This window comes from Sus scrofa, chromosome 8 (assembly GCF_054392235.1).
Source record: "Sus scrofa isolate SSC_HxYL_T2T_F1_AM1 chromosome 8, Sscrofa_HxYL_maternal_Yorkshire_Landrace_v2.0, whole genome shotgun sequence".
NCBI lineage: Eukaryota > Metazoa > Chordata > Mammalia > Artiodactyla > Suidae > Sus > Sus scrofa.
The window spans coordinates 5,289,766-5,312,165 of record NC_139390.1 but is presented as its reverse complement, the minus strand read 5'-3'; the positions used below and the strand labels follow the sequence as shown (position 1 = coordinate 5,312,165).

Genomic DNA, 22,400 nt, shown 5'->3' with positions numbered 1-22,400 from the left:
ATAATGGATGATCTGAAAAGGGCGAGCTTTCTAGAGGCTCCATTTTTTAAGTCACTGTTAGGTTGTAGCAATTTCTTGATGACACCCAGATTCATGTAGAAGGTACACAGGCCTCCCGTACTCAGGATGAAGTTAGATCCGGGCCATCGAACATAGCATTGTTCGGGGCAAAGTGTCAAAATAATCGCTGTCGGTCACGGTCAAAGCAGATGGGTCTACACAGCTGTTAGGAGACTCAGGGTGGAAGTGGGCTGGACAAGGATGAAGAAAGCCACCCTCCTGATATTGAACGGATGTTTTGGCGTTGCATTCTGCCTTTGACAGGTGTGATAGCCGGCATTTATGAAGAGTTTTCAAGAAAGACATTTCATTGTTCAAGTGTGACAATAGCCTTGGTTATCAGGAAAAAGCACATGTGAATTCACAGAAGCCTCATTTCGCTTTCATGCTGGGAGAAGTTCTGCTTCCCCAGTGCGGCGCCAAAGTCAATAAACAGCTGCAGGTGATCCACTGATTTCAGCAAGAATTTACTGAAAATTTGTATAACCCTTGAATGGCTGAATTCTGGGACAGTTGAGGCCCAGCAGATTCATGCTTACGTGTCCTGTGGAAGCACCTTAGATTTGGGAAGCAGGCTGACTCTGATACGTATGAGTGTGGATACCTGGGAATGTAAATTCACCACGCTGAAGCTTGGTTTTCTCATCTCTAAAAAGGGAAGGAGACACCTCTTTGCTTTGGAAAACACCTCCCACACCCCACATGCGCACAGGAGGCCCTCAGTCATTGTGGTCCCCCACTCAGCTTCAGAAATGCACATGTGACACGGCCATGCCAGCCACTTGGGCTCTATTCAGCCAGACCAGTGATTGGTCCAAGAAGTGGCTGTGTGACCCCAGCCTGGCCGATCAGAATCCTTCCACGGAATCAGAGTTGAAAGGCTTCTTCTCTCCCTCTCCCTCTCATGAGTGATGTACCGTGAGACAACAGGTCCACCTGAGTCGGTGGCTGGTATCCTCAGCAACTATTGAAGGTGACGTCTCTCTGCAGAAGGAAGGAATGAGGCCCAGAGTGAAGATACAGAAGAGATAAGAGGCAGGTGGAGCGATGGAGCCCTGCTGAGTCGGGTCAGGATTGGGGCGAGCAGGCACCGGGTGGGCAAAATTAAGGGGGCACTGCTCTCAGGGTCCTCCCAGTGCAGGGTCAGCATCACTTCCTTAGATTTTGCCCCTTCGCTTGCCGGACCCCAGTCCTGGGCCTGCTGGTCCCTGAGCTTGGGTCCCTCCAGGAGCTGAAATTGAGAGGAATTGAGTGCCAGCAGGTCTGGGGGAGCTGATCCCAGGAAACACGTGCAACAGAGAGGGGGTGCGACACAGCAAGGAAGGCAGTCAAAGACAGGTGTTCGATGAAGCCGCTCACCTCTGAGTTACCTGGACTCACCGCCATCGGGGACTTCACGCACAGGGGCCTTCAAGGCAGCGGAAGGTCAGAGAAGCTGATGCTTTTATGCACAGTTCTCTGTTCATCATGGATGAAAGGCTGCCTTAAGCGGCATTACCTCTCATGCATTTTGAGTTTACCCATCCAGGGCAGAACCCCTCACTCCCTCCCCGCCCCCCAGCATTGAGTCACAGGTGTCCGCAGTAAGCAGCCTGAGGTGTGTGGAGGTGCCTGAGAGGGGACATGGGACAGGTATCATCAGTGCCTCCGTCTCTGTGCCCTTCCAGGCCTGTGAGCCATATCCGTAGTCACTGCCAGCTATGGGAGCTGGCGTCCTATTTTGCTTATGCAAGATCATGTTGGGCTGCGGCTATTTGCCCCCTGGAGAGACCTGACCAATCAATAACTCCCTGACCTTGTCCTGGGAACCAGATCCCTCTTACCATCCTTGTCCCCCTAAAAGCCCAGGGGGCTGGGTGTTAGAATCCCCACTTTACATGTGATGAGTTGGAAGCTTGGACAGCATCCTGCTGCCACACATGGCCTGTTTTGTTTGCACATGTGTCTCCCTCATCCAGAATAGATGGAAACTAGCTTTAGTGTATCAGCAGAAAACCAAGGGGGTCCAGAGAAGGGCGTCCATCAGTGTCCAACAACGCTGGACATTTGGTTTGGGAAGTAACGTAACATAGAATAAAGAACGTGGGCTTTTGGGATGGGGGTGCTAGGCTCAGATTTTGGTCCTGCTGCTTCCAGCCATGTGAACTTGGACCTGTCAAAAAGCGTCTGCAAACCTGTTTCCTCTTCTGAAAAACAAGAATGCCCATTTCTGTCTTTGTTACATTCACATTTTCCTTAAATTCCTTGCACATGCAGAGCATATTAATAATAGCTCTTTTAAAGTCCTTATTTGCTAATTTCATCACTGGCGCCATTTCTGAGTCTTTTTGTCTTTATTAGTTTTCCTCCTGCTTATGTGTCATATTTTCCTGCTTCTTTGCCTGTCTAAATTTTTTTTCTTTTTTGGATACCGGACATTGGAATTTTGCTTCATTTTTATTGGACTAAAGTTGGTTTGTAATGTTCATTTCAGCTGTACAAAATAGTGCTTTGGTAGTTTTATAGATTATACTCTGTTTGAAGTTGTTATAGAGTGTTGGTTAGCCTCCCTGTGCTGAACGCCACATCCTGAATCTTATTTATTTTATACCTAGTCGTTTGTACCTCTTCATCCTCTTCCCCCACCGCCTCCCCTCTGGTAACCACCCAAGGAGAACTTCTAGAAGTGAAAACTTCCATATATGAAAAGAAATATTCATTGAGTGGGTTAATAGAAGATTAGGCAGTGCAGAAGAAAAGGTTAGTAAACTTGAAGACACAGAAATAGAAACTATTTAAAATGAAGCCCTGGGGAAAAAAATTAACAGAGCCTCAGTGACTTACAGAACAAAATGTAGTAATTTAACCTATGTGTGGTTGGAATCTCAGAAGGAGGAATGGGCATAGAGTATTGAAGAAATAATGCTTGAATTTGTTTTAGTTGATGAAAATGATAAAATCAAATACAAGTTCTATCAACTCCAAACAAGAGCAACATAACAACCCCAACTAGTATCTGTGAGGATGTGGGTTCGACCCCTGGCCTTGCTAAATGGGTTAAGGATCTGGCATTGCCGTGAGCTCTGGTGTAGGTCGCAGATGTGGCTTGAATCTGGTATTACTGTGGCTGTGGTGTAGGCGGACAGCTGCAACTCCGATTTAACCCCTAGCCTGGGAACTTCCATATGCCACAGGTGCAGCCCTAAAAAGATAAAAAAAGAACCCAGCGTTGTCTCTGTGAGGATGCGGGTTTGATCCCTGGCCTCACTCCATGGATTAAGGATCCGGCACGTGGCCACAAGCTGCAGTTTAGGTTGCACCTGTAACTCTGATTCAACGCCTGGTCTGAGAACTTCCATGTGTCGCAGGTGTGGCCTTAAAAAAAAAAAAAGAAAGGAAACATCATCAGAAACATCATAATCAAATAGCTTAAAACCATTAAGAGAAAATCTTAAAAGCAACCCGAGAACAAAAGGACACGTTGTGTTAAGAAATGGAAACTTTGTGAAAACCCAAATACAATGGAGCAATAGCTTTCAGGTGATAAAGAGAACTATCAAACCAGAATTCTGTATTGAACAGAAATACCTTTCTAAAATGAAGTCAGAGGAAGACTTAAAAAAAAAAAATAACGCAATGCCCAGAGTTATCTTAAAATGTGCTCTGAAAATAAGGGGCAGAGCCCACGCGGCCCCCAGCCACAGACCTGGCATATGGTTAGCAATTTTCAAATGCCTCCATGTCCTCTATGTCCTGGGTGGCATGGTGGCTTCTGGAAAGGTTTGGATAAGCACCTGGGGGGAGGTGTCAGGGGGAGACCTGGCTCTCTTAGCTGCCTCTTGCCACCTGTCACGGCACCTTTGATTGAGGAGGGGCTTTTTGGTTGGCTGACTGCCTCTGCCATCAGACTGTGAGATTCCTGAAAAGTTGGGGTTTGTCATATTTACCTGGCTTAGGGCTCAGCACGTGGTGAAGGCTCAGGAAATGCCACCCAGAGAATAGGGGAGCAAGAGAGAGAAAGAAGAGGGAAAGCCCTGGCCCACATAGCAGCCAAGGCTCTGATAAAGTTTGAACTGGATGGCACGGTCACTGCTTCTCTTCTGTCCAGAATGAACGCCAGACTCTTCCCACCCCAGCCTGCAAGGCCTGCAGGCCTGCTTATGCCCACTTTGCTGACAGCCCGCTCTGCCCCCTCCATCTTCTGCTCCGCCTTCTGCTCATCCCTGCAGCACGCTGACCTTACGATGCAGAACCACTTACACTCGCCGTGCCCGGTTTCGTGGTCACTGCCCCCCAGAACTCTGCAAGCATCACTCCAGCACACAGCATTCTGCTCACGTCCCCTCCGTGGAGGCCCTCCTGCATACCCACCCCCAGCATGTCATACCCATGTGCCCTTTCCCGGCCCCTTTTCCTCAGTGCACCTGTTGCTACCTGTGACTCCATGAGATGCTTATACATGTGTTCTCTTAGTGGCTGCTCTCAGGCACCAGAACATCGGTTCTGTGAGGGCCGCAGGGGTTCCTCATCGTTCGCAGCTGTATCCCCAGGACCCGCTAAGCACCAACTAAGCAACTATTTATGTCTAAAATAGAGTACAGATATGCAGAGATACATTTATACATATGTATATGCATAATGCATATGCATATCCACATTCACTAAGCAGCATACACATATAGGAGCACACATGTATGAATATGCATATAAACACTCAGTAGTACACGTAGACACATGAATATGCACATATATACATATGGTATATATAAACACACATACGAATATGTATATACCTTTAAAGCAGTATATATGCATATATACATGTCCATTAAGTAATATACACACACATAGGTATGCATGTGTGTATATAAGTGTGTATGTGTATATACACACCCACTAAATAGTTTACATATAAGCACATGTACATATACCCACCTTATACCAGTAGTGTGTGTGTGTGTGTGTGTATGCTTGTACATATATAATATCTACAAAGCAGTGTACATATTTATATTCACTTAATATATATTTGTATATCACGTGTACATGTGATACGAATGGCATACGTTACATAATTAAATGAATGACAGTCTTGACAATGAACTGGTCTTCCGACTGCCCCTGGGTTCGGGTCCCAAGGAGAATGTCCCCATCTCCCCTGCCGCAAACTCTCATTTTTCACAAATGCCCCTTAACTGCCACCCTCCCCCCATCCAGCCTCACTCTCCACCCATCACGTGTTCCCCTTGACCTTTGATGGCGGAGCCCATGGACATTTTGCTTCTGCCCCAGCAGAAAGCGTCCAGGCTGGAGTGTTCTGCTCTGAGTCAACTTTGACGTCAACAGGGCTTAATTATGTTCAAGCGAAGGAGGCAGATCCCTTTAGGGGAACTTTCTGAGACGTTTGCTTCCAAAGTGTCTTTCTTGCATTAGCAAATGGGCCCTCTGCTTCGAGAGCCATAGGGCTGGACCAGAATAAACAGTTAATTAAAATTCATGGAATAGCCAGAGGCAGTCTGCACATGAAATAGCAGAAAATGGTGCAGAGTTTTATGATAACGATTCTTTATGTCCCTCAAAGGAAGATTCTGGATAAAATTGAGCACCAGTTGCGCAAATGATGTTGCCAGACTCCACACTATCTTATTATGCAATGATGATCATTTTCACACACGAGCATGTGATTAACTGTCTCAGTCCACGTTCCAGACTTTCACATCTGCATGTGAATCGATTGTGTTAAAAAATTTGATTAATAGCAGCTCTCCAGTTTAGTGCCCAGACTGCAACAAATCCATTTTGGAGTTAAGTGCAGATTCGATTGTATATATCTGTTTATAAGTTTGAATGTTCAGAGACATTTGATTTGTCAGCGTGTTTTTTTGTTTTCTCCGCTTTAAAAATGTAGTCTTTTGGAATCTTTTCAATCTAAGTTGCTGGACTTCCAAGATAAGGGTAGCATGGTGGAAAAAGCCCAGCATTTTAAGTCAAACAGTAAACATTTTTGCCAGCTGCTCGGTCTCGGCATTATTCCAGGTGTGGCAAATAAGATCGGTGACATCCCTGATGCCGAAGAGCTGAACGTTTAATAGGGGAGACAAATACACAAATGATAAACCAACATGATTTCAAGGATGACAGTTGCTTGGCCAGAAATGTTCAGTACAGTGGCCTGGGACGGTGGCTTTGCTCTCCCTGGAGGACAGGGCAACGTGGAAGGTGTCTTTGAGAAGGGGACATTTAAACCCAGACCTCAATGTCAAGAAGGAAACAGACCATGTGGGGATCTGGGGGAAGGAACATCGCAGACAAAAGGGGAAGCAGATGCAAAGGTCCTGTGGCAGGGACAGTATTACGAAGGGGGCAGTGGCAGCAGATATGTGTGAGATGCTCATTTTCATTTGGGTGGTAACTATGCCAAGCAGACTGCATGCCAAAGACAGTCTTCTTGTCAGATGAGGATGTTTGAACCATGGTACCCAGGACGATCCCTCTCTCTTAGTGATCTTATTCCATCCTGATTTTTTTCTTTTCCCCACGTCGGTTGTATCCCAGATTCTTGCTCCTGCAAACATAACCAGCATCCTTTAATGTCACCCTCTAGCTGTGCGTCAGTCAACAGCAGTTGCTAAGTGGACTTGAGCTGGAGGTGGGGTGAGGCGGTGCAGCACGACCAGGTCAGCTGAGTCAGGTGAGAAGGAGCATCCAGGCTGGTCCATGGAAGGGAAGCGCCACCCTTTGTGCCCACAAAGTTCTGGGTCCCCAGGACAGCTCTGGCCTCTGATTCTGCCATCCTCTGTCCCCCAGAGCCTGGCTGGATTGAGCCGAAAAGTGGGGGTTCCAGTTCTGATCATTGAGGTCACGGAAGAGGCAGCCTGACCAGGTCTTCCCCGAAGAATCCAGCAGAATGATTCTCAATCGGCCTGCATGTCAGACTCCCCCGAGGAGCTTTTACAAAATACCACATCTTGGGAATTCCCTGGTGGCCTTAGTAGTTAAGGATCCAGCATTGTCACGGCTGTGGCTTGAATCACTGCTGTGGAGGAGATTCAGTCCCTGGCCTAGGAACTTCTGTGCCACGACTTAGTAGCAGCCAAAAGTTAACAGAATAGAATAGAATAGAATAGAATAGGATAGAATAGAATAGAATAGAATAGAATAGAATGCAACATCTCAGGATGCTCTCAGACCTTTGGGTGTGCCTCTGAACCAGTGTCGTCCGGGCTCTGAGTGTGAAGTCCGCTGGGGACCAGCAGGAGCTGGTGGGGCACAGGTTCTTAACGTGCATCGTCCCCCTTCTTTGCTGAATGGGTATCAGTTCCCACATTTCCGATGCACAGTGTTCTTGACACATGCCTTTCTGTTTTTAAAAACTGAAGTACAGTTAAGTTAGTCTACCACGGTGTGTTAATTTCTGCTGTACCGAAGGTGATTGAGTCACATTCTTTTTTAGACACGTGCCTTTCTTAGGGCAACTCGCCTGAAATCCATGCTAGCTAGCATTTATGTATTTGTCCTAATAAGTTGTAATTAATGATTCTAACATCCATTCCCAATTGAATTAGACTAATGAGGAGTGTTAATTGGGTGCTTGCCTGTCACAGCTTGGGTGGCTCTGGCCAGATTGCTCATTCTCTGCCTCATTAATTGTGATTTCTTGTGGAAGGGGCTCTGTGCCACCCTGGCGGGGGTGGGGGGGCACTGGGTCCACTTTGGGACCCGCCTCTTCTGTTTGGAAGGCTCCCAGGACCAGGCAGAGCTGCCTGCCTGTGAGGAGAGCTGACATTCCTTCTGGAACACCTGTCCTGAGCTCAGGAGGCCTGAAGGTTGCTCTTTCGGTTCAGCAGATTCCATCCGTCGTGTGATTGCCACGGGTTTGAGAGCCGGGAGGAAGGAAGGTCCTCCCGCCAAGGGTCCAGGTGCCAAGGACCCCGCCTCCCGAGGTGCTCACTTCAGCCCTGGCTCCTCTGTAGATGCCGCTGGCTCAGGCCTCCTTCCTGCAGGGCAGGGCCAGAGAGGCCCTCAGGCCAGGGGTGGTGATGCCTGCGGGGTGGGGTAGGAGGCCCGCAGCAAGAGTGTGCAGAGTGGACGGTAAAGAACAGGCTGGTGCTGGGAGTCAAGGGCCAAGGTGACAAGGCCACCTGTTTGAGCCTCTGAAATTTCAGGGTTCAATAGCGAACCAGGCAGCAAGGCTCTCCAGCCTTCCTGGTGCTGGGTTCTGACTGTCAGGGAGGAAGCAGCGGGAATCCAGTGTGGGAGGCAGCACGGGGTTTTTAATGCTGTGTAGGGACAGGGGCTGCAGGGAAGGGTGTCGCATGCACCCCCTCCCCCAGTAACAGGGAGCTTCCTACAGACGGTGATGAATGAGCAGAGACAGAGTTAACAGGTGAGAGGGCAGGAAAGGGAGCAAGAAAGATGAAAAGCAGGAAACTTCTTAAGGAAATTCTAAGGGATTTGAAATAGTTGGCACAAGGGGTGTGTATGTGGTGCATGTGTGTATGTATGTGTGGTGTGTGTATGTGTGTGTGGAATACACACACACACACACACACACACACACACCCCTATCAGCTGTAGCAGAGGAATTTTTTTTCATTTTTAAAAATTAGAGTAGAATTGATTTATGGTGTTGTGTCCATTTCTTCTGTACAGCAAAATGACCCAGGAATACATATATACATATATATATGTTCTTTTTCCCATGTTATCTTCCATCATGTTCTATCCCAAGAGACTGGATAGAGTTCCCTGTGCTGCACAGCAGGACCTCATTGCTTCTCCATCCTAAATGGAATAGTTGGCATCTCCTACCCCCAAACTCCCCGTCCATCCCACTTCTTCTCCACCCGCCCTTGGCACGCACAGAGGAATCTGAACAAGACACAGACCCGAGGGGAAAGAAGGGTCTGGTTTGGGAGGTTCTCACTGGGCAGAAGGACGTCCTCAGGGACCAGAGCAGAGGTGGCATCGGCCAGTTAGGAAGCTCTTACGGTGAAATATCCAGCCCTAAATGCCAAGGTCTCTCTGTCACGGGGACACAGGCCAGGGGGTTGCGCTGGACCGTGGGGTCTCTGGCAGCACGCTGGATGCGAGCTGGATGCTGCCTGGGCAGGTGAATGCACTCAGGGCCCAGGGTTGGAGCCCAGGGGGTCAGTCTGCCCAGCACCTGCCAGCCTATGTTTCCTGGGCACCTGTGTGCATTATGCGCTCTGCTGGGTTCCATGGACACCTGACCATAGACTTGAAGGTCAGGGGTCGGGTGAAACCCACCACACAGGAAGGATCACAGAGCTGCCAGGCCGAGTTGGTCAGCCAGAGGTGAATGGCCACGATGGCTGTTTATGGACCGTATTGGTTTCCCGTGGCTGCTGTAACAATGAGCCCCAAACTGGGTGGATTAAAACAATGGAAGTTTGTTCTCCACTGTTCTGGAGGGTCCAGGGAGAGTCTGTCCTGGGCCTCTCCCCTGGTCTTTGGTTTTCCTTGGCTTAATTTCAAGAGCCTTAACTCTTTTTCTTTTCTTTTTCCAAGACTGCACCTGCGGCATGTGGAGGTTCCCAGGCTAGGGGCTGAATCAAGGTTGCAGCCACAGCCACAGCACCTCAGGGTCTGAGCCGCATCTGCGACCTACTCCACAGCTCACGGCAACGCCAGATCCCCAGCCCACTGAGAGAAGCCAAGGATCGAACCCCACTTCATGGATACTAGTCAGGTTTGTTTCCACAGAGCCATGATGGGAACTCGCTCTAAGAACCTTAAGTCAATCATATCTGCGGAAAGCCTTTATTCAGATAAGGTCACCTTCACAAGCCCAGGGGCTTGGAACTGGGGCATGGCTTTTTAATTTTTTCAGTTTCTTTGATTTTTAGGGCCACACCTGTGGCGCATGGAAGTTCCCAGGCCAGGGGTCGAATCGGAGCTGTAGCTGCCAGCCTACATCATGGCCACAGCAACGCAGGATCCGAGCCGCCTCTGCAGCCCACACCACAGTTCATGGCAACACCGGATCCTTAACCCACTGAGGGACACCAGGGATCGAACCCGCATCCTCATGGTTCCTAGTCGGGTTCGAAGGGAACTCCAGGGGCCATGGCTTTCGACAATGGCTGTTCGACCATGACTGCATCCTGCTGTTCCCTTCCTCTTTGTCTTGTTCGTGTTGTTCCCTGGGAACGGGTCATCCTGCCTGACAGCCTGGGGCCAACTGTCCCCGTCTCCTTGGGTCTGAACTTTGAAGAGCTTGGCTCAAGCCATCTGGGCCGCTCAGCAGGAAACGTTGCCCTGAGCTTCCCAGGCCGGCCTGGCTGTAGCCAAGGGGCCAGAAATATCTGTGACCCCATGTCCCCGGAAAGCAGGCCTCCCTCCCCGCACCCTGCCCTTGCTTCAGATGGGTGGCTGATGATGGCTGTGAAGACAGGACCAGTAATCACAGCAAGAACTGCTCTTGCTAAGCGCCCTCTGTCGCGGGCACATTCTGTGACTGTAGCCCTTTGAGAAGTAAAGAAAATATGCCTCCATTCAGGACGTGCCATGGGACAGTGCCACACCACGCCCCTCACAGCGTTCCCTCTCCTGTCCTCGCAGCAGCCCTTGGAGCGAGAACACACCATGCCATTCTGCAGATGAGAAGACTGAGGCTCAGATGGGGGTGGTTGCACAGCAAAGAGCTGGAATATAAGCCTTGGTCGGAGGGGCCCCAGAGCCCAAACTTGCCAAGACCTCCTGGCAACGAACCCAGTACCTTTGATCTTAGGTCTTTTTTCCATCTTAGTCTCTCCATCCCCTGCTCAGGTTGATTTAGCCATTGTTACTCCCTGCCTCGCTTGGCTAATGAGGAAGTGGGGACAGAGGGCCAGGGCTGTACATGCAAAGCCTTCCTCCTGGTCTGCAGGAGGGCCAGGGGCAGAGCCCAGCTCTCTGGACCCTGGGTCCAGGCTTCTCAGTGTTTCTGAGAACCAGAGTGTTTCTAAGATGCCTTAGAAAATAGATTTACGGAGCTCCTCTTGGGGCTTAGTAGTAGCAAACCCGACGAGTATCCATGAAGATGTGGGTTCAATCCCTGGCCTTGGTCAGTGGTTCGGGGACCTGGCATTGCCATGAGCTATGGTGTGGGTCGCAGACATGGCTCAGATCCTACATTGCTGTGGCTATGGCATAGGCCTGCAGCTGCAGCTCCAGTTTGACCCCTAGCCTGGGAACTTCCATATGCCATGGGTACGGTCCTTAAAGGAAAAAAAAAAAAAGAAAAAAAAGAAAGAAAACAGATTCAAGCCCTTGGCTTACAGAGGAGGAAGTAGTTAAGGGGTCCCAGCCACACCCTTTCATCAGCATCCAGAACCCCACGCCTGGACCTCCATTGATATGTAAATTCAAGTCTTCAAGCTCCAGGCAACAGCTTGTACCAACCTCCCTCCTTTGTCTGGTACCCCCAAATCAGGCCTCCAAGCCCTATTCACATCACGAGCTCTGCTTTGAAAGCCCAAACTCGAAGTCTGTTTTGAGGCGTCTCTCCCAGTTCCTCAGCTGTCTCAGAGCTGCCGTGTCCCCTTCCCCCTCCCTGGGAGGTGAGAGCCGTCTTGGCACCTTTGCCCATTCTCAGTCATATCAGTGGGAGCCAGGGGGTGTTGCCCTGATGGGGGAATTGCTCAGACTCCCTGGAATCACAGCCTGAGCTTTGTGAGATGGTGCAGCCGACCGGACATCAGGGCCCCGGGTCCTGGCAGAGGCCTCGTCCGCCCCACATTGATTCTGGGAGGACAGATGGGGAGTGAGAGGGATGAGAAACCATCGTTCGTGGGATGCTGGGCTCACCACGTGTCTGCCTGCACACCTGGGGCTCGGGTCCTGTGCCCGGGCTCTGGGAGTCTCTCCTCGGATGCCTGCGAACCAGGGCCCCGCAGAGCTTTTGTTCCGTGCACCGTTGCCTCCTGTGTTTTACATTTTCAAGTTCTCTGGAAAAGGAAGTTTCATGGGGCCTCCAACCTCATGGCACTCTCCACTGGAAAAAATAGGCACAACCTAAAAATTGAGAGTTACGTTTTATGGGGTGGACTTTCTGAGCACTTTGAGCCCAGGGGACAGGACTCTCAGATGGCTTTGAGGGGCAGCTCCGAAGAGGTAAGGGGGGTGGTGTCAGGATCATGGGAGTTTTTGCACCAAAGACTAGGTCAGAACATCAAAAGATTCCTGTTAATTAGAAAAAAGCCGCCATCTCAAGTGATCCATATTAGTGTTTTGCTTTGTATGGAAAGATGCAAGAGTCTGGGCTCACTGAAATCATTCCTGTGAGCAGCACGTCACCTCTCTGGGGCTCAGGACCCTGGGCTTCCTCATCCTCAGGGTGCGTCACTGAGGATGCTCGGTTGACTGCTAGTTGGAGAGCATCCCGTTTGTGTCCTGAGTTCCCTCGGGGCCCCCTGTCTGCCTGGCTGGAATGTGATGACTTGACGGCTGAGGCCTCTTTTGCTTACGGATACGCAGGCAGCTTCCTTAGCTCACACCGCTCATTATCCTGCCTGGAAGAATGTCCTTCTGGAGGCGCCATGAAATAAAGGCATTCAGATCTGGGTGATATTTATCATCTGCCAGGCCCTCCCGCTTCCTTGGTCTCATTTAGTCTCACTGAGTGTCACCCCATTGGTACAGGGCAGGCTGTGCTAACTTGGTTCGGACAGATGCTTAGACGGAGGCTCAGACGGGCAGCAGAAACCAAGGCGGGGGTCAGAATTCAGACCTTTCCCGCCGTCTCATATCTTCCTCAGATTCACACCTCGGAGCTGAAAGAGGTCCACTTTCCAACAGAGGAGCAACTTGGGATGCCTGGAGAAAACCCCAAGTTCCCGGGATTCGTACCCACATCCCTGGCGTTCTCTGTCACAGCCCTCTTCCCAAGGAGAAAGCATTGTTGGTGACAAGTGCTGGCTAGGGAGGCAGAGGGCCTGGGTTTGAGCCCCGAGGGCACGAAGAAAGTCTAAAACCTTTCTGTGCTTCTCTTCCTTTATCTGCCACCTGAGGGTAAGAACTCCAGTTACTGGACCGGCTTGAATAGCATCATCCCAAAAATTCATGGGACGTAGCTGCAGGCCAGGACCATGAGGGATGAAGAGGGACCCTCAGAAATGAGAAAAGACAAAGAGAACTTCCTCCTGGAACCTTCCAAGGGACCGAGGCTCCGCAGACCCCCTGATTGGGAGTTTGTGGTCTCTACAACTGGGAGACAATCAATGCGTGTTGTTTGCAGCCCCCGGCTGGTGGTCCTTTGTGATGGCAGCCTGAGGAAAGGAACACAGCCCCCATCAGGATGTCGGGTACTTGGTGCGCGTTCGCCCTGCTGCTTTTTCCAGCCACGCTGTACTCCTTGCTGTGTGTCCTAAGGCGCTGTCTCTTTTGTACCCCCCGCTTCCCTAAAGCCTCTTCTTTGCCTTTGCCTGTTCACGTCCTTTCACGCCCACCCTCCGGTACCCATCCCTCCAGCGCGCCTACCCCACCCCCGACCACTGCCTGTTGGTTGTGAGTAAAAGAGTCACTCAAAAGGCAGACTGTAGTGGGTTAGACGCTCTGTCCTGACACCGAGGGGCTTGGTGATGCTGGGCTCCTTCATCCATGCCCTGGAGGCTGCAGTGACCTTGAGCTCGAGGGAAGATGGAGTCTTTATCCATGAGGACCTTGTGAGGCTTGCCTGTGAGAACCAGAGATGCTTTGCCCAGGCTCCCAAAAGACAGGGCTGTAGCTGCTGCCTTTGCTGTCACCTCTTGTCCTCTGTCCCCCCAGTGCCACATGCCTTAATTTCAGTTTCCCCGGGAGCTGACTCCAGGGGCCCTGGAGAGAGGAAGCCAGTGCAGGGGGTGGCCAGGGAAGTGAGTCAGGGAACAGAAGGCAGGAGGCTGGCGGTAAGGGTGTGTCATCAAGCCTGTTAGCCCCGGGGGCAAACTCTCAAACTCTGGGAGCCCTGATGTTCTCAGACTTGGCCACTGCTTGGGCAGGAGGGCTGGTGTGTAGACGCCCTGACTGCCAGTGTGAGTCAGATTTGGCTTCTGTGGGCCTTAACTCTGGCATGGCCAGTCTGTCTCAGCAAAGTGGGCTCTACACACAGAGTCTGGGCCAAGAGAAGCAGGGCGGGCAGGTGGAGGCATCCCTGGAAATGGGGAGAGCCAGGGCCTTGGTGGGCGGTGGGCATGGACCTATGTCTCTCAGCCTGGTAGTCACTGGTGCATTTGAGCTGTGACCTCCTAGGGGGCCGGGCTGCCTCTTCCCCGCTCCTGTTTCTGCAGCTCTCTTTTCAGCACTTAGCGCATGGACAGCGCCCGGTGTACGCGTCTGATAAACAGGTGAATCCTGAACCAGAGCTGCTCCACTCCCAAGATGGCAGAACCGAGACTTGAACCAGGAGTCGGATGCTGTGAGGGGCTGGCCCCTTTTTGTCCCTCGGAAATGTAGACCTGAACGTTCTCTCTTTGGCTGTCCCTCAGGTCTGCATCGTGCAGAAGCGAGACACTAAGAAGATGTACGCTATGAAGTACATGAACAAGCAGAAGTGCATCGAGAGGGACGAAGTACGGAACGTCTTCCGGGAACTCCAGATCATGCAGGGGCTGGAGCATCCCTTCCTGGTGAATTTGTGGTGAGTGGCTCCATCCGGGTTTTCCTGTGAAGTCCTTGTTAGGGAGCCAAAGGCAATTGCGGCTCTGCAGAAGGACTTCTGCCTTGCACCGAGAAAGAAATGGAATTCTCTGGATTCACATAGGTCAAAGCTGTTTAGTCGAGTACGCTTTCTGAGGAGTATTGGGTAGAGTAGCTTTTCTGATGAACTCTTTAAGCATGTGCTTAGTTTTAATTCGGTTCTCTAACCCGGTGAGTCGGAATTGAAATAGATGCAGACGTGAGGGTTTTTGTAGGTCTGAGAACACATGTGGAATGTTGGAATAGAATGCTGAATAGACTCTTTCTAGGGGAATTTCACATGGTAGAAAATCACACCCCAGTGCTGATGGCAAGAAGGACTTCTGGGAGCTGATGTTTTTCCCCCCTCGGGACGGCTGCCCAGGGTGGACGTGCTACCTTCCAGGTTCTGAATCTGACCCACAAGGCACACTGGGATGCACTTTCTAGACCTTGCTCTCCATCCCACCCCTGGCTAGTATCCCCGCTTTAATTTGTGTCCTAGATGGGCTGCCTTGCTGGTCGTTTCCCTGCCTCTGTGCCTTGCACATGATATCACGTCTTCCTGAAACTTCCATCCCCTTTTCCCAGCTGTCTCTAACCAAATGCTGTAATTCCTTTGGTTCAGCTTTCGAGGTACTGAGTCCGGAAGCCTGTGCCGCCCTGCAGGCCTGGGGAACGCCCCTCACGTCTCCCCCTGGACCCGTGCTTGACCCAACACAGCCTGCACTTCCTTGAACCCAATCATTGGTCTATGTCTCTGTCTTTACTAGGAAATCACTTGCTCCTTGGAAGCAAGGCAGGTTTCTTGGAGTCTAATAAAATTTCTGATATGTTGGGGGCACGGAATGAATCCTGAGCTGGATTTCACTGAAGAGGCGAGGCCAGGCTCTTCGAGGAAGCAAATTCTGATGATTTCACTCTGTATCTCGGTTGATGGATCTTTGATCTTAAGAGCATGTTTCGGGAGTTCCCGTCGTGGCGCAGTGGTTAACGAATCCGACTAGGAACCATGAGATTGCAGGTTCGGTCCCTGCCCTTGCTCAGTGGGTTAACGATCCGGCGTTGCCGTGAGCTGTGATGTAGGTTGCAGACACGGCTCGGATCCTGCGTTGCTGTGGCTCTGGCGTAGGCCGGTGGCTACAGCTCCGATTGGACCCCTAGCCTGGGAACCTCCATATGCCGTGGGAGCGGCCCAAGAAATAGCAAAAAGACAAAAAAAAAAAAAAAAAAAAAAAAAGAGCATGTTTCTCAATGGGAAGGTCTAGCTTGGCCTGAATTCCTCATATGACCAGGTGAATTCATTGCCCTTCATGCTCAGGTGCACTCTCAACAGTGGATGATGGAATAGGGAGGAACATTGATTGTCCTGCTTGGGAATATTAAGGTACGCCTGGCAGATGCCTGGGATTAGGCATTTCTCTGGGGAAAAGCCTGCTTCTCCAGAGTCACACTCTAAGGTCTGAGTAACAGGTACAGATGGTCTTGTCTCCAGGTAACCATCCAAACACTTGAGTTGTTTGGGAGAAGCAAACCCCTCGGTGTTTTGAATGCTGTTGGCTGCCCATTCATCCCGGCTGTGATTGACCTGGCCACGTCCCCCTTCCTAAAGCTGCGGGGGAGGGGCCACGAGGTTGGTCCCACCTGCACCTCGGGAATCTGCAGAGGAAGATGGGGAGCTGTTTCTAGAAAACAGTGGTGACCGTGCCTGCCGTGTGCTTGGCATCTGCTCCGCTGATATTATATCCTTGTGCTGGAGTCTTCATAACATAACATCCCCTGCAGATGAGGGCTTTGGGCCCCTTTTCTCGGGGAAGGAAAGCAGGGCTCAAAGCAGATCATGACTGGGCCTGAATCGATGGAATTGCGATTCAAACTCAAGACTATTCACTGCGCCCCCAGGGTTTCCGGTTCTCGTAGGGAAGGGACCACTGATGTTTACTGCGTACTGGATAAGTGTCTTCTCTAACTTCTCTCAACCCTCCTGATGGCCTCTTAGTTTCCTACTATCATGCTAATATCATCCCCATTTGGCAGACTGGGTAACTGAGTCATCCCCCTAGTAAGCAGAGGAGGCGGGACTTGAACCCAGGCTGTCTGGCCTCAGGGCCCAGACTCACAACTCTGGCACCACCACTGCTGTAAGGCGGTCCAACCCTTCCCTGCTTGGCCTGCCACACCCCCTCCCTCCTTGCACAGAGCTGGCCTTCTGTTTGGCTGCCTCTGTCACCCCCCTAGGAGGGAGCGCAGTGTGCAATTGCTTGTCGGGTTCATAAGGACACCACTGCTTTAAATTAATTGTACGTCAGCTTTTCATCTCATTACACGGAGGGTGAATTATCGCAGCCTTGGAAAGCCTGGCTGTGCCCCTTCTCATTCTTCTCTTTGGCTGACATGCTCTGTAACTAGCAGAGGCAAAGGCCGGGCACTGATTAGTTTTCACGACAACGTGGCCTCTAGAGGATGAGTGATGTGTGCTCCCAGCCGGGACGACCCAGGTTGAGTTGTCAAGTGCAGTGTTTTCACCTGCTCTGAAGTGAAGCTGTTTGGCTCTCTTGGGCTCACGCCAACCCGGGCAAAGGAAAAAGGGAATGAAAAAATCACACTCCAGAGGGGGTGCTGGTGCATTTGCGGGAGTCCTGGAGGGGAGGGGAGGGGAGAGCGAGGGGGATATTTTTAACACTCAGGCTCTGAGGTCTGATCTGCCAGGTTCCAATGACAGCTCTGCCTCTTGGAGGCTGAGAGGCTGCTAACGACTGAATTTTGTTTGCTCCCCAGCCCTCCTCAAGCCATGCAAATCCACGTATTGGTGCCCTAACCCCCAATGTGACATCTGGAGACAGAATCTTTAGGTGGCTCTACAGGTTAAATCAGGTTGATCTGAAAGGATGGTGGCCATGGACGATGATGGAGAGAGAGCTGGTCCCTGCTGTGTGAGGACACAGCAGGAAGGTGGCTGTCTCAAAACCGGGAGGCGAGCCCTCCCGCGAACGCAGCCGTGCCCAGATCCTGATCTCAGTCTGCAGCCTCCAGAACGCTGCAGGAAAGTATTTCTGCTGCTTTAGCCCCCCGGGCAGTGGTATTTGGTGATTGCAGCTGGAGCAGACAGATACAGAGGCGTCCCGAGTGATCTGACGTCCCCCCTGTGTCTCAGTGTCCTCATTGGGAAGAGGGAAATTGGGCTGCTCTAAGGATGGAATAGGCTCATACGTGACAAGGACCCCTCAGTCTGGGGCACAAGGAAACCGCTGGGCAGCCCCCACTGCCGTCGATGTGATTTGCACTTAACCCTTCATGTCCGCCTCGGGCTGGCTGGACCATTTCTCTCCTTCTCTTCCGGCCAAGGATGTGAGAACACGCTGACTGTTGGAGCCTTGGGTGTTCAGTGTTCAGGTTTTACCCTGATAAATGGTTGTGAGTAGATCGTTCACTTGAGTTTTCAGACTGTGTTTTCAAAGTCCAGTTCTACTTACCAGACTGCCCATGTTTATTAGACTAGCTGTTAAAATGTCTGTTTAGAGTTGGGCACAGGTGCCTTCCCTGCCCAGTTTGCTGCTGAACTAACTGTGGAGGTGGCTTCCTGGTGGGATCGGATGAGAACAGATACTTGCCATGGGTTTAACCGGTTCTCATAGCAAGTGTGGCTTCTAGAACCTTCCGTGAGTAGCAAAGCCTGAGTCAAGACAGAGGTCTCTAGGAGCCACTCTAAAGCAAGAAAGTACCACGTGAGTTAGTGGCTAGTTTTTCTTAAGACCTTTGATACCAGGAAAGCCATCTAAGGTGTTTAAGGTGGAGCTGCTCTCTCTGAAGCAGGGGGCCCGGAAGGAGGTTGGGGAGAGGTCCTTTGATGAAGGGTGGAGCCCTTTAGAAATAATTACCAGTCACTGAGCAGCCTCGGTTCCATAAAATTAATCATCTCTGGCCTTAAATATTGCTGAGCCTCCCAATGAGCATTTCAGCACTCAGCTGTCACTGGTTTTCTCCACGCGGGGTGGTGTCATGGTCAGCTCAGGCTGCCATTAAGAGATGACCATAGACCGGCTTAAACACACATTATTTTTTGACTTTTAGATAATGGATTATTTTTGCAAACGTGTTTTTAGTTTTTTAACTTTTATTTTTATTAGAGTATAGTTGATTTACGGTGCTGTGTTCATTTCTGCTGTACAGCAGAGGGACCCAGGCATACATATATATACATTCTTTTTCTCCTATTATCTTCCTTCATGTTCTATCCTAAGAGATTGGATAGAGTTCCCTGTGCTGTACAGTAGGACCTCATTGCTTCTCCATTCTAAAGGCAATAGTTTGCATCTACGGACCCCAGACTCCCCGTCCATCCCGCTCCCTCCCCTTGGCAACCCCAAGTCTGTTCTCTGTGTCTGTGAGACTCTTTCTGTTGGGCAGATAGGGTCATTTGTGCAATTTTTAATTTTTATTTAAATTTTTTTTTTTTTATTTTTAGGGCCATGCTTGCAGCATATGGAAGTTCCTAGACTAGGGGTCAAATCAGAGCTATAAGTGCCTGCCTATGCTACAGCCACAACAATGTGGGATCTGAGCCATGTCTGCAATCTACACCACAGCTCATGGCAACGCTGGATCCTTAACCCACTGAGAGAGGCCAGGGGGTCAAACCTGCATCTTCATGAATACTAGTTGGGTTCGTTTCCACTGCACAACGGGAACTCTGCCATTTTTTAGATTCCATATTTAAGTGATATCATATGGTATTTGCCTTTCTCTTTCTGACTTACTTCGCTCTAGTTGCATCTGTGTTGCTGCAAATGGCATTATTTTATTCTGTTTATGGCTGAGTAGTGGTCCATTATGTATATGTACCACATTTTTTTAATCCATTCATCTGTCGATGGACATTGAGGTTGTTTAACTCTCACGGTTCTGCAGGCTGGGCAGCTGGGCCGTCTGAGACCCGGGTGTGGGCATGGTCAGGTTCTGGGAAGACCCTTCCCTTTCCTGGTGGAGAGATGGCCGTCTTCCTGATGGGCCCTTACCTGGGAGTGGGGGGGAGAGGGAGGAGGGAGGGAGGGAGAGGGAGAGAGAGGAGGGAGGGAGGGAGAGGGAGCTCTGCCCCTCCTGTAAGGGCAGTAATGCCACTGGGAGGGCTCCAACCCCATGACCTAATGACCTCCCAAAGGCCTTATCTCCATCACCTGGAGGACGGGAGTTTCAACATACGAATTCTGCAGGGGCCACAAATGTTGAGTCTATAGCACAGGGCAAGTCTTATCGCAGTGTAAATCTGAGTCCCCCCTCTCCATGAGAATCCACAAGGGCTCCCGAAAGCCCACAGAATAACTGTCTCTCCATGACCTGGCCTCTGATGCTCTGTCAGTCTCTCCTCCTGACACCCACCCCTGCTGCCATTTTGGTCGTTTTGATTCCAGCCATGCTAACGGATCAGCGGCACCTGTGATTCTGCTGCCGTTTTCATCTCTCCAGGCCTTTGCATGTGCTGTTCCTTCTGCCTGGAATGCTGCCTCCCCTTTGCTCTCTATGCAAACTTCTGCTCGTCCTCCCACAAGCATTCATTCATTAGGGAGATGTTTACTGGACCTTTAGTGGGTACCGGGCACTGTCTTCATCTCTAAGGGTCCAGAGAGGAGGAGACTCCATGTGGCTTCTGTCCTCTTGGAGTTTATAGATGAGGCATCACCTCCTCCATCCAGCAGCCCCAGGATGGCCACTCAGGCTCCCACTGGCAGTGCTTTCTTCTGGACTCTGTTGCAGTACAAGGCAGCTCAGCCACATTTATCTATTAGTATATCTGTTTCTTCCTTTAACAGTGAGCTGCTTGGGGAATGGAGCCATGGCTTTCTCACCTCTGTGTTCCCACCATCTGATGTTTGATAAATTAATTCATCCAGTGTTTTTTAAGAAACTACAATATGCTGTGCTGGTGTTGGTGATGGAACAGGGAGCGAGACAGCCACTCCCTATCTTTACGGAGCTTGCAGACCTTAAACCATCAGTCGGTTCTGCTTCCCTGCTCTCTCCTTACCTCTTAGGTAGTCAGTGTCCTTTGGGGTCCTGGGTAACTTAAAAATATAGAGATTAACCACAACCATCATGTCCTAGGGGTCAGATGGGGAAATGCTTGTGGGTTTTTCCCCATTCCAGTTAGGATCAACTTCTTTGGTGTCCACCACCATGGTAAAGAGCACCAGAAGGATGCTGTCTCATCCGGGGTCCTTTTCTCTTTGCTCTTCCAGGATTTGTTAGTATCACTGGGAACTTCGATTTGTGCGTTCCTGGGTTTTACTAGATTTCCCAAGCTTTATTTTTAGGTGGTATAGGTTTGCTTTTCTTACAGGGGTGAGTGTGCTCTGCAGGAGGTCCCAGCTGCATGCTGACATCCAGAGGGTCAGCGCTGAACTGTGGACAGGGATGGGCGAGGAGCCAGAGGTCGTGCTTGTGCAAAACTAGGGCTCGGGGAGGCTGGGATTGGGCCCCAGTATATCAAACAGTTCCTCTAGGTAAGGGCAGGGATCTGGTGATCCATCAGGAAGGGCATGGAGTTTGCCCGAGGTCAGTGGCCAAGCCAAGACTCCCTTTGGGGCACTCTGCTTCCCCACCCTTTGCCCTGGCAAGATGCCTTCTTGTGACCATTTCTCTGACTGCTCCTCGTGCTTTCCATGTGTTTTTCTGTCAGTAGAACTCTTGGTCCTTGGGGAATCATTAAAATCTTTCCCTCCCTCATCAGTGCTTCAAGTTTTGGTGACACTTCCTTTTATGGGTCACTCATGGTACATGGCCCGTGTCCTCTCTTATCCTTTTTCATCTTCAGAAACAAGGTGGATGTTATTATCCCCAGTTTACAGTTGGCAAAGCTGAGGACTGGTGGGTTAAATAATTTGCCCAAGATTGTATCGCTGGCCAGAGTCAGCATTGGGATTAGAGGCAAGAATGTACCAGTAGGAGTTCCCGTCATGGTTCAGTGGTTAATGAATCTGACTAGAAACCATGAGGTTGTGGGTTCAATCCCTGGCCTTGCTCAGTGGGTTAAGGATCTGGCGTTGCCGTGAGCTGTGGTGTAGGTCGCAGATGCTGCTCAGATCCCGCATTACTGTGGCTCTGGTGTAGGCCGGCAGCTACAGCTCCGATTCGACCCCTAGCCTGGGAACCTCCATATGCCATGGGAGTGGCCCTAGAAATGGCAAAAAGACCAAAAAAAAAAAATGTACCAGTAAATGCTTAACAAATCAGCTGCCCATGGGTCAGAAAGCAAGCCCAGATTTGCAGTCTGCCAATTTCCATGGTGTAAATACTCCTAAGTTGGCCAGCTAGAGACTGAATGTATGTGTCTTCCTAAGATTCATATGCTGAAGACCCTCCTCCCCGGGAGATGGCACTAGGAAGTAGGGAACCTTGGGGAGAGGATTAGACCATGAGGGTAAAACCTTCCTGAAGGGGGAGGCCCCGCAGAGCCCCCTCCCTCCTTCCCCTCTGCCACGTGAGGACACAGCAAGGGGACAACCAGCTCAGCCAGAAGGCTGACGCTCACCAGACAGCAAATCTGCCTGCACCTTGATCTTGGACGTCTAGCCTCCAGAACTATGACAAAGAAATCCCTGTTGTTTCTAATGCTCCCAGTCTGTAGTGTTCTGTTACAGCAGCACGAACAGACTAAGACATGGTTGATTTCAAACTCACAGTATGTCAACCACCTCACACAATTTCTG

The 22,400-nt window shown here is 50.5% G+C and overlaps 1 protein-coding gene across 4 annotated transcripts in view; it reads left to right on the top strand.

Moving 5' to 3' along the window:
* STK32B (serine/threonine kinase 32B) overlaps nt 1-22,400 on the top strand; it is a 362,927-nt gene that overhangs the window by 102,036 nt on the left and 238,491 nt on the right. For all 4 annotated transcript variants that reach the window (XM_084973817.1, XM_021100993.2, XM_084973816.1 and 1 more), the window contains exon 3: nt 14,508-14,659. In XM_084973817.1, the coding sequence (XP_084829943.1) occupies nt 14,508-14,659 (152 nt within the window). The remainder of the gene's footprint in view (nt 1-14,507; nt 14,660-22,400) is intronic.